The sequence below is a fragment of the Mus musculus genome, chromosome 6, assembly GCF_000001635.26.
Source record: "Mus musculus strain C57BL/6J chromosome 6, GRCm38.p6 C57BL/6J".
In the NCBI taxonomy this organism is placed as follows: domain Eukaryota; kingdom Metazoa; phylum Chordata; class Mammalia; order Rodentia; family Muridae; genus Mus; species Mus musculus.
In genome coordinates, this window is record NC_000072.6 from 116492372 (window position 1) to 116504951 (window position 12580).

Sequence of the window (12580 nt, forward strand, 5' to 3'; positions counted from 1 at the left end):
AAAGGCCACCAACAGATTGGGAAAGAATTTTTACCAATCCTAAGTCTGATAGGGAACTAATATCCAATATATACAAAGAACTCAAGAAGCTGAACTCCAGAAATTCAAATAACCCCATTAAAAATGGGGTACAGAGCTAAACAAAGAATTCTCAACTGAGGAATACCGAAGGGCTGAGAAGCACTTGAAAAAATGTTCAACATCCTTAATCATCAGGGAAATGCAAATCAAAACAACCCTGAGATTCCACCTCACACCAGTCAGAATGGTTAGGATCAAAAATTCAGGTGACAGCAGATGCTGGTGAGGATGTGGAGAAAGAGGAACACTCCTCCATTGTTGGTGGGATTGCAAGCTGGTGCAACCACTCTGGAAATCAGTCTGGAGGTTCCTCAGAAAACTGGACATAATACTACCGGAGGATCCAGCAATACCTCTCCTGGGCATATATCCAGAAGATGTTCCAACCGGTAATAAGGACACATGCTCCACTATGTTCATAGCAGCCTTATTTATAATAGCCAGAGGTTGGAAAGAACTCAGATGTCCCTCATCAGATGAATGGATACAGAAAATGTGATACATTTACTACATTGATATATAGTGAAAAATTCATTGTAAAGAGAACAGGTAGCTCTGTAATTTCCAGTACTAAATTATTTTGCCCTGAGAAAATATTTTTAAATGTTATTTGCCCAAGAAAAATGTCCAGAAATGAAGTATTGTTCAAATGGAAAAGTTACGTGTGTGTGTTCATGTGTTCTGGTGCATTTTTGTGTGCAGATCCTCATGTGCCTGTGTCCAAATGTATCTGGAGGCCAGGGAACAACTTCGGACATTTTTCCTCAAGCTCCCTCTTCCTTGTGAATACTAAATCAATCAACATCCTGGGTTGATCATGTCATGGATGACAGAGTAGATCTTTAATTTAGTTTGCATTTCTTTGAGATTGACTGAGAATTAATGAGCATAATTGGTGACTGGCACTTATTTTTTGTGAACTGAGTGCTTGCATTCTTTGTTTATGTAGCAGTGGAGTGTTTGTCTTAGTGTAGCCCAATAAAGCTGTATGGTATCACTCCTTCACGCCATGTTGTCAGAGAAGGAAACGTGGCAACCAGCTTTCTTAAGAAGCCTGTCACTTCTTCTTCTTCTTCTCTCTCTCTCTTTTTAGCCCTGAAAGCTTATGAAAATGTGGTTCCATAATCATCTACTAGTCTCTGATATCCTCAGTCAAGGATGATGAGAAACCAGACACTGGTAACAGAGTTCATCCTTCAGGGCTTCTCTGAGCACCCACAGTACCAGCTGCCCTTGTTTTTCTGTTTCCTCTCCCTTTACTGTGTGGCCCTCACAGGTAATGTCCTTATCATCTTGGCTATCACCTGCAACCCTGGGCTCCACACCCCCATGTATTTTTTCTTGTTTAATTTGGCTACTATGGACATCATCTGTACCTCCTCCATTATGCCCAAGGCCCTGAGGGGTCTGGTGTCAAAGAGGAACCCCATCTCCTACGGTGGCTGCATGGCCCAGCTCTATTTCCTTACATGGTCTGCTTCCTCAGAGTTGCTCCTCCTCACTGTCATGGCCTACGACCGTTATGCAGCCATCTGCCACCCTCTGCATTACAGCACCATGATGAGCAAAGCATTCTGTAGCATGTTGGCTGCTGGAGTGTGGGCACTCTGCGCTTTCAACACAGCCATTCACACAGGACTGATGACTCGCTTGAGCTTCTGTGGGCCCAATGTCATTACACATTTCTTCTGTGAGGTGCCTCCTCTGCTGCTTCTCTCCTGCAGCTCCACCTACGTGAACAGTGTCATGATTGTCTTGGCTGATGCCTTTTATGGCATATTGAACTTCCTGATGACCATTGTGTCATACGGCTTCATCATTTCCAGCATCCTGAAGATGCGGACATCAGAAGGGAAGCAGAAAGCCTTCTCAACCTGCTCTTCCCACCTCATTGTGGTGTGCATGTATTACACCGCTGTCTTCTATGCCTACATAAGCCCTGTCTCCAGCTATAATGCAGAGAAGAGCAAATTGGCTGGTGTGCTGTATACCATGTTGAGCCCTACGCTCAACCCTCTGATCTATACTTTGAGAAACAAGGAAGTCAAAGCAGCTCTCAGGAAATTTTTTCCTTTCCTCAGAAATTAAAATGTGATTCACAAAGCTCTTCTCTTGGGCTTGTAGTTTCATTAAGGATTGGCAATCCTGTGAGCATATGAAAGGCTCGTCTGTGTCCTGAAGATAAGTAAGCTAACCTTTTCTACCCAGTGCAATGGTTTTGTAGATGACCTCAGAGTTCTGGTGACCAGTCACTGGCTAATGGAAGTGTGTGGTTGCATGTGAGCTCACACAACTCTGAGACTGAGAAATGGGGTCTCAGCTTGATTGCAGCATGATACAGTACTTTATTGTCAGAGAAACAAAAACTCTCCATGAGGACAAAAGTGCCCCATGAGCTTTCGTCTTACAGCTGTATGAAAATGTCTTTCTTTTCTTTGAATATACAGCATTCAGGTGGAAATATCACTTATAATTTGTGTGAGCCTTTGACAGACATAAGAGATATGTGTGGGGGCCCCACAGCATTTTCAGGATTGCTTGACCTGAGAATTGCTTCAGGTGACTCTGGTCCCTAAGAAACCCACTTCTATTTCCCTCCAAGTCTTCCCTCTGGAGCCCTTTAAGCTTCCAAAGTAATTTTTGATGTTAATGTGAACTATTGTTTCTGCTTTCCCTTTTTCCTCCCACTAACATCAGACTCAAAATTTTAGGTCCACCTCTTGGCCATACCTGTAAAAACTCCATCTTTATTACATGATATGTGGCTTATGCACCTGGATAAATATCCAGGATTTCTCACCTCTTGAGTTGGCTTTCGAATTCTGAGGGTCTGAGCCACTTCATTTGTCCTGGAATGGGGACAGTGATAGGAGTTAGCTGTAACAGAAGCATGGTAAGAAGGCAACACTATCCTTCTGGTGTTTCTGAATAAAGCTGGACAAGTCTGTATCAATGCAGAGAGATCTTGAGTCTGTTCCTTGTGTTAGAAACCCTTGTGGCAAAGTCCATTCTTTTGGTCATGATGACAGGAAAAAGTGTGACTATTTAGCTGTATCTTTGGAAATAAATAAAACCACATATTCTTTGCTAGATCAGATGGAAGCTAAAAATAGAAATTGATATTTGATTTAGGAAGGCTGAGCTGTCTTTGAGTCTTCGGCCATATTTTTATTATCCTCCATTGGAAGCAATTTGATTTTGGACCTGAAATTTGAGAATTTGAGAATAAGATGACTTGTAGTCAACTATGGCCTTTATATGCCGAGTCTTATGGGCTAAGTCAAATCTCCATAATGGAATGATGATACCCTGATAGCATTTTTATGCTTTCAGTGATCTCATCAGAAGTTGTGACATTGTCAACAACTTCTGATGATTCAATATGATACTAATATATTTTCAGCATGCCACGGAGAGTATTTATTGTTTTTCCATCTTAATCTCTATTAATTTTCTAATTTCTTTATTTACAATAGATTTGAAAGGAAATCTATTGTAAATATTGAGAGTTTAAATGAGCATTAACAGAAATTTGAAAAAGCAGGTATCTGATACACACACACACACACACACACACACACACACACACACACTTAGGAAACACATACCCCAGTTAAGCAGGTATTTAACACTACAAACACAGTCACAAAGGTGGTCCTGCATCTCAAGTGCCAAGCAATGTTGTCATCCAAGGCCAGAGAGGAAGTGAAAATGTGACAAGACCTTGATCATGCTTGGCAGAAGCAGGGAGTCAATTGGAACTCTCCTTCTAAGCATAAAAAAGACGAAGATCAACCTGGGCTTGAGTGAAACAACTGACCAAAAAATATCAAGTGTTTTGTGTAAGAAAACACCATTCTTAGTGAGTGTCCACTGAGGACCAGAGTAGTTGTGAAAAACTGCATATTATACTTCCTGGTTCCAATCGAATATTGATGGCTGCCTGAGCTAATGGGGTTAAGTTGTATGGGACCACAGTGAACTCTCTGAAATGATTCAGTGGACAGGGGCAATGGGGTAGGTAGATGAGAGTCCTTATCCTAGTGGTTTCTGAAGCCACAGTTCAGTCTTGGGCATCTCAGTAATTTTCATGGTGCTGAATGCCACCATCTATTTCTAAGAGATGCCAAAGGGGAGGGTTCCCTGGAGAGACAGATTCTCAGCCTCCTCTTAGTCTCAGTCCTTCCCAGAGCCCATCCTCCTCCTCTTTCAGTCTAGACATGTTTACCCTGTTCTGCAAACTTAAAACAGGTCCTTTATATTCAGACCATGCTTTCTCTCTTTGCAGTTGAACCTATTTTGGTCTCCACTTTATCTTGTTGCTTAAACCTTTTTCTGTCTGCTGGGATGTTTTTATCTTTTACTCTTGTGTTACAAGGACATATGTGTCTTTTTCTTCAATAGCCCTAATAGCCAAGACTTTATTCTTTTGTGAATCATTTTGTAAGAACCAATGACAACTTTCCACAGGCAGGAGCCATAGAGAAGAAAGGACAGAATTTCCATTCTACCTTCTTCTTTGTCTTCTGTCACTGATTAAGCTCATCATTCCCCAACCACAGGTTCTTATTCTCTTGAGGTTCTCAATTCAATTTAATCACCTTGTGTGGTAGAAACCAGATTGGCTTGCTAGTACCAGCTAACCACATATGACAAGTCTGGATGGAGGACACAGCCTATGGGACTTTCCTATACAGCACTAACTCTCTATAAGCAGCGTGTAAACAATCCCAGGTTCCAATGTCTCCTTACCCAGGCTTCATGTTTAATTCAAGCACCAAGGTGAGAGGCCTAGAGCTCAGCTTAGCAGTAGATGATTGTGAGGCTCAGGATTTGATCTCCAGAACTGGAAATCTGACAAACAAGAAGAAAAACCCAGCCTCTGGGTCCTGCTTTGTCTGTTCTGAGGGTGTGAATGCCTTGAGACTTTGGCAGGTCAGAATTCCCAACCTTCTGCTTCTGAACCTATCCAAAGGGTCTAGAGAAAGTGAACAGACAAACCTTCATCTTCCTCTGCTTTCCAAATCCGAAGCCACGTGACCAGCTGCCTCATGTCCTGCCCATCTGCCTTCCATGCCCTGACAGCCCTTGTACCGTATTGTGAGCCAAAATAAAGCCTTTATTCTGCAAGTTTCTCTTCTCAAGCATTCATCACACCAAAGAAAAAAGTAACTACTACACCGGTTCATTAAAATTCAGGGAAAGAAGTCTCTTAAATGAACAATGTGAGAAAGTTTACATTTACTTTACACATTTCCAGACTCTATGAGATGTCACACTAGTGAGAAACTCTGTAGGTATAAAGTCTGTGGGAATACTTTATTGTTCCAGTTCATTGAAGAACCATCAAAGAATACATTTTATTTACTTGAGTGTAAGTCAGCAACAAAAACTCTCGCATTGCATGGTCCTTACAAAAATCAAACATCAAAGCTATAGGAGAGATGCTCACTGAAAACACTTTCAAAGTCATCTGAAAATTGCCATTAGAGACAAATATACTATATTAACTTCATGTTAATTAACTATATTAACTTTCCATTAATTAATATAAATTAATTCAAATATGATGTTGGAGAACATGTATAATGTGGAAAAAATGCTGTAAAAACACCGTCTCTCCTACCACAGCACGGCTTTGTGTTGGTCTTTGTCCTTCCTCTTATTCTTTTTCCATGGCTTTTTTTCTCACTTGCACTTCTGTCTCTAGCTTACTTAATGTTTCTAATGTTCTAATGTTCCTAATGTTTCTTTACACAAATAAACGGCTTTTAAAATCCATTCTTTGTAAGTTTTGTTTATGACAAGGGGAGGGTGAATGGTACTAATTATGGGCTTTTATGACATTGTCACACATTCTCGTTCTGCATTTGGTCATATTCAACCCTTCATTTGTTTTTTTTTTCCATTTTTATTAGGTATTTAGCTCATTTACATTTCCAATGCTATACCAAAAGTCCTCCATACCCACCCACCCCCACTCCCCTACCCACCCACTCCCCCTTTTTGGCCCTGGCGTTCCCCTGTACTGGGGCATATAAAGTTTGCGTGTCCAATGGGCCTCTCTTTCCAGTGATGGCCGACTAGGCCATCTTTTGATACATATGCAGCTAGAGTCAAGAGCTCCGGGATACTGGTTAGTTCATAATGTTGTTCCACCTATAGGGTTGCAGATCCCTTTAGCTCCTTGGCTACTTTCTCTAGCTCCTCCATTGGGAGCCCTGTGATCCATCCATTAGCTGACTGTGAGCATCCACTTCTGTGTTTGCTAGGTTCCGGCATAGTCTCACAAGAGACAGCTACATCTGGGTCCTTTCAATAAAATCTTGCTAGTGTATGCAATGGTGTCAGCGTTTGGATGCTGATTATGGGGTGGATCCCTGGATATGGCAGTCTCTAGATGGTCCATCCTTTCATCTCAGCTCCAAACTTTGTCTCTGTAACTCCTTCCATGGGTGTTTTGTTCCCAATTCTAAGGAGGGGCATAGTGTCCACACTTCAGTCTTCATTCTTCTTGAGTTTCATGAGCTTAGCAAATTGTATCTTATATCTTGGGTATCCTAGGTTTGGGGCTAATATCCACTTATCAGTGAGTACATATTGTGTGAGTTCCTTTGTGATTGGGTTACCTCACTCAGGATGATGCCCTCCAGGTCCATCCATTTGGCTAGGAATTTCATAAATTCATTCTTTTTAATAGCTGAGTAGTACTCCATTGTGTAGATGTACCACATTTTCTGTATCCATTCCTCTGTTGAGGGGCATCTGGGTTCTTTCCAGCTTCTGGCTATTATAAATAAGGCTGCTATGAACATAGTGGAGCATGTGTCCTTCTTACCAGTTGGGGCATCTTCTGGATATATGCCCAGGAGAGGTATTGCTGGATCCTCCGGTAGTACTATGTCCAATTTTCTGAGGAACCGCCAGATTGATTTCCAGAGTTCAACCCTTCATTTGTAAAGTAGATTTCTGGGTGGTAGAATTCCTCTTTTGTGGTTATACTATTGAAGAAACATATGTAAGTCTAGTAGATATAATTTTTATTTGAATCATTCAATGAAAATGTTACATTTTTGTGAGGCTACGCTGGAGCCCAGCAAACACAGAAGTGGATGCTCACAGTCAGCTATTGGATGGATCACAGGGCCCCCAATGGAGGAGCTAGAGAAAGTAACCAAGGAGCTAAAGGGATCCGCAACCCTATAGGTGGAACAACAATATGAACTAACCAGTACCCCCGCCCAGAGCTCATGTCTCTAGCTGCATATGTTTCAGAAGATGGCCTAGTCGGCCATCATGGGAAAGAGAGGCCCATTGGTCTTGCAAATTTTAGATGCTTCAGAACAGGGGAATGCCAGGGCCAAGAAGTGGGAGTGTGGGGGTATGGGGGACTTTTGGAATAGCATTGGAAATGTAAATGAGGAAAATACCTAATAAAAAAATTTAAAAATTAAAAAAAAAGAAAATGTTACATTTTGAAAAAATAGTGTGTATGGAGTAAGTTTTATGGAGAAGGGACAATGTTCCAACATGCCACCCTGGGCCTCTTTCAGTTGCAAAGAGAGAAGAGTTCCTTCTCTCTCAACCCTCCCTTGCCACGAACAAAACATACAAGGAATGGATTTAAAAAGGCATTCATTTGTGTAAAGAAACATTAGGAACTTGGTAAGTTAGAGACAGAAGTGGGGGTGAGAAAAGACCATGGCACAAGCATAAGAGGAAAGGACAGAGACCAGGGAATGTGGGGGGAATGTGGTGGATGTGCTGTGACATGCTAGAAAAGCCTTTAAAAAAAAAAAAAAGCAAGACACTCATCGCCTGGTTTCCTCCTCCTGCAAATTCTCTTTAGAGTCAACCATTACCACATAGGATATTGAAGTAGTTGGAAGATACCATCTGAGACATAATTCAGGGAGGCAGCATGGAAGTTGAGAAAGGCAGAAGGTGCTATCCCAGCCATCTGATTCTGTCTTGCTGGGGGGCTGGAAATGGGAATGAGGAAGATTTTCAATAGTTCTAGCCCAAGCTCCACCCATTGTTGATCAGTCTTAGGAGAGTCCCTGAGTACAGGTCAGGAGTAGTGGTGCACACCTTTAAGCCCATCACTTATGAGGCAGAGGCAAGTGGATCTCTATGAGTTCAAGGTCAGCTTTGTCTAATCTGAACCACCAGCTGAGTCCCGTCAGTTTTCAGAACTCAAAGAAAAAGTAGTAAAAAAGGGTATGTTTTGATTTGTGATATTTGGATTGTATTGAATGAAGATAAAATACCCTCTTTCTCTAGTTCACTGAATTTTATTTGTGGAATCTAAATACTCTTGGATGTGGAGCCTGTGATGGGGCACAACTACCATGATATATCACACCCTTAAGCAAAACTGATTCTCCCTCTTTCTAAAGTCAAAAATTGCCAATCTCTCCTCAGCTAGGCATGGCACTTCATGCTCACCTCCCCTCTCCTTGCTGACATTTTGACTCATTTGAACTTGTGCAGGTCACAGTCACTGTGAGTTCCTTTGGACAATTGCCCTGTTGTATCCAGAAAACACGTTTCTTGTAGTCACCACCATCGCTAACTTGAGCAATCTTTCCAATCCATCTTCCATGATGATCCCTGAACCATAGAGGAGGGGTTTGATATAGATATCCCTTTCATTGCTGAGCACCCTGTAGTTGTTCTTCTCTGCATAATGATCATAATATGGTCTCTACATTGTGTGGTTCTCTGTGTTAATTGCCATCTATTTTGATGAGAGTTGAGAGATGCAGTGATCTGTGAGTGTGTTGGTTTGAATAGGAATGGCCTTCATAGGCCCATAAAATTGTAGGCCCATAATCTAAATGCTTGGTCACCAGAAAGTGGCATTATTAGGGGGTGTGGCCTTGTTGGAGTAGGTGTGGCCTTTTTGGAGAAACTGTGTCACTAAGGGTGGTTGAGCTTAGCAGACTCAGAAGCTCAAGCTCAGCCCAGTGTCTTTCTCTACTACTTCTGCATCTGGGTGTAGAACTCTCAGCTTCTTCTTCAGCACCACATCTGCCTGGATGCTGCCATGCTCCCTGCTATGACAACAATGGACTAAGCCTCTGAAACTATAATCAAGCCCCAATTAAACACTGTCCTTTATAAGAGTTGCCTATTCACATCCATAGAACACTGACCAAGACAATGGGTATAATGACAAGCCATTAGGGAATATTTTAAGTGTTGTGTATCAAAATAATAGTAATAGGTTCTCCTCTACAGATGATAGTAATGCCAGACTTTATCTTATTCTACCTCTCTTGGATTCCATTTTATGGAGAAAATTCTAAATCACACCAGAAAGTGGCCATGACACTGGAGCCACTATTGCTCTATTGGGCTAATCTTGTCAAGCCTGTCCTCATTGTGGTTCTCACGGTTCACAGCTGGAACCCAAAAGCCAGCCTATACGAATGAAGCTTCCAGGTGAGTACCAACTTGATTTCTCCATTGTGGGAAGCCACATTTGCCGTTGCAGGGTGGCGCTGGCTTCCGCTGGCCACCACACATACATAGGCAGTAAAGTTTTTTTTGCCAAGATGAGGTTTTGAGAATTAACCAAAATTAACCAATCAGACAAGAGACAAGTTAACCAATCAGATGAGAGACAAGTTAACCAATCAGATGAGAGACAAGTTAACCAATCAGATGTAGACATGCAAATGAGGTGGTAAGCATAACCCAAGCACAACCAATCCGGGTGTGAGACACACCTCTCCTAGGCCTATATAAGCAGCACCAGTTCTGGGCTTGGGGTCTCTTCGCCTCTGCAATCAAGCTCTCCCAATAAACGTGTGCAGAAGGATCCTGTTGCAGCGTCGTTCTTGCTGGCGAGTCGGGTGCATGCAAGACTCCATGATCTGCCTAACGTGTGGAGTATTTTCAGCAGCAGGGTCTTTAATCAACTTACAGAGGGTAACCAAGAGCAATACCAATAGCCAATAATGTTAGTAGTTTATGGAACTCGACTGGGAAACAACTCAAATAGGGACAATTCATTCTCAGTACCATAAATTTTATTTGCTACCATGGTATCTAACAAGGATCCTAACTCGAAACATCCAGGAAATCCAGGACACATTGAGAAGACCAAACCTAAGGATAATAGGTTGTTGGGGCCGGCCTGCGGCTCTCATGCCACGGTTTGAGCCTGGGAGGCAACCTGGAGCTGAAAGAGAAGAGGGAACCTAGGCGGGCTGAGAAATGATGGAACCAAGGCATGCTAGTCTGTTCAAGGTTGGCCAGTTTACTAAGAGAGTGTGCTTATAAGGGGGAATGCCCACCCCCCACCAGTCCATTCTTGGTGTCTGGAGCCAGCCTGTTGACAATGTGCAGAATAAAATGTTTCTCTGGAATATCTCAGGGGCTTCTCAGCAGGTAGCAATGTCTTGGAGAGAGCAGTGGCAGGTGACACAACAAAAGAGCCATCTAGGTTGGAAGGCTCCACCCTAGGTAATCTCCTTCTTAGTGGCAGCAAGGTCAAAGTCTGGATCAGACTGCTTCAGGGTTGAGGGAGGCTACAATTCCTCCCTGATTATGTAATAAAAATAGCCTGACTGAGGCATAAAATTTATTTATGCTCCATAGTCCTGCCTGGGAGTTATGGTGGCTGGCGGCCGTGCCTGCCTTAGGATCTCAGATTTCCCCAAATCATCCAATTCCGTCTTGGAGGCTATGTGCAGCTAGTTTGTGTTATATTTCACACAAACATGGCTCTGTGGTGTGTTATCAACTGCCACAGCCTTTTGGCATGTACCTCTGTCTTAGATTGATATGGCTCTGAAATCTGGTCGCCTGTCATTGACTAATCGGCCCTCATCACACACCTTATTCCCATTTCCGACAAAGGCCACAATATGTACTTAGAATGCTTCTTGATGAAGATTAATAACTGCCACCTGCACTGTTGGAGGTGAGGCTGTACACCTGCAGCAGTCAGGCTGAACGGCATGGCTGACCTGCTTGAGAAACAAAGGTGGGGCAGTGAAAAGCAACAGTAAAAAAGTTTTTGTTTTTGTTTTTGTTTTTGTTTTTTTGTGGAAGCCCAGGTACTTTATTCAGTTGCCAATTAGCAACGATCAAGCTCAGGCTCTGGCCTCCCGGTGTGGGGGAGCTGGCTTTGAGAATTAGCAAAAAGGCCAGAGATTCTCTGGAAGTGGAGGCTGTACTCCAAATTAACTTTGCTAGGTAATTAAGATTTTTAGCTATCTTCAATAGAAATCTCTAATATTGGAATTATTACTAGACCAGTCCAAGATTGAGTTAGAATAACTGGTCACATTGAAGGAAAGAGAAGCATCATTATAACTCTTTCTTATGACTAATCTTTCCAAGTCAGATTCCACAGTCTTTAACGTTCTATGTCCCATAAGATTAAAAGCTTGAACCAAGGCACCTTATCTTGTCCAAACTGGGACAGTGGCAAGCAAAGGTGGGTCAAAACATATACCCAATTCAGCTTTCTTGTCACCACCGTCAGGGCACTCAGTGAACTCACAGGTCAGCTTGTCACACAAATTAGCCAGCATGCTTCTGCAGAGTTCTTTGGAGAGAACCTATGCTTTTTCCGTTCCTAATAAGGTAGCTGTTCAGGATCAAGCCATGTGCCAATAAGTAGATCCTTTTAAGATACTATAAGTCATTTATTAAATTCTTTGACATCCAAATTTCAAAATTCTAAAATAAAAGTATGATTTAAATAATGTGCACGGGAATGCACTAAATAATATGCATGGAGATATAATTTCCCCCTTCTTTGTCTTTTGGGAAGAGTTTTAAAGTTTCACAATACCTTGTCCTTGAGAATTAATAATTTGTTGACAAAACATCCCAAATACTTGACTGTTATAGTCAGTATTAATGTAACATGGGCAGTGACTAATTGCACTTTCAATTGTTTCTCTTGAAGAGTGGTTGTAACTAGAAAGCTTGAAAACTTATTAATAGTCACATGTGTATAATTTATTCAGAAATAAGAGCATTTATTTGCAGCAATTTATTAAGTATAGGTCCTCAAGAATTAACACCATTATGTGGAAACAGATAGAATCTGAGGACACCAAGAGCAAAAATTTTTTACAATTTGAAATGCACATTTTCCAAGAACATCAAAATATTTTCTTAAACCATAACTGTTTTGACTATATAAAGAATGAGATTATATATCCAATCCATCTTAGATGTAGGACCTATAGACTGCCTAAGATATAAATCCAGCATGGCATTGCCTTAGGATGTATTGTCCAGGCAATCCAGAACAATTTCTTAACTGTCCAAAAACAGTCTTCTTAAAAGAACAACATTTTTTCTTATGAGTTATGTATGCATAAACCATTGCAAATTTGAGAATTTATAGTATCTGAGGGATGAACAATTTTAAGCAATTGTGAGCTCTGAGATATAATATTGACTATTAATATACAAATTAAGGTTTGATTGTTCAGCTTTATAAAACACCATCCACAGCACACAACTTAAG

The 12580-nt window shown here is 41.6% G+C and overlaps 1 protein-coding gene across 3 annotated transcripts; it reads left to right on the plus strand.

The window, feature by feature from the left end:
• The first annotated feature begins 297 nt into the window (after positions 1-297).
• On the plus strand, positions 298-2169 carry Olfr211 (olfactory receptor 211). Of its 3 annotated transcripts, none has more exons than XM_030255395.1 (2): positions 298-311; positions 1248-2169. In XM_030255395.1, the coding sequence occupies exons 1-2, from the start codon at positions 298-300 to the stop codon at positions 2167-2169; spliced, it is 936 nt and encodes a 311-aa protein (XP_030111255.1). The 3 variants fall into 3 exon arrangements, with proteins under 3 accessions (XP_030111255.1, XP_017177081.1, NP_667123.1); XM_017321592.1 differs by lacking the exon at positions 298-311 and adding an exon at positions 1070-1095 and having other exon boundaries at positions 1239-2169; NM_146912.1 differs by lacking the exon at positions 298-311 and having other exon boundaries at positions 1240-2169.
• The last annotated feature ends 10411 nt before the right edge of the window (positions 2170-12580 follow it).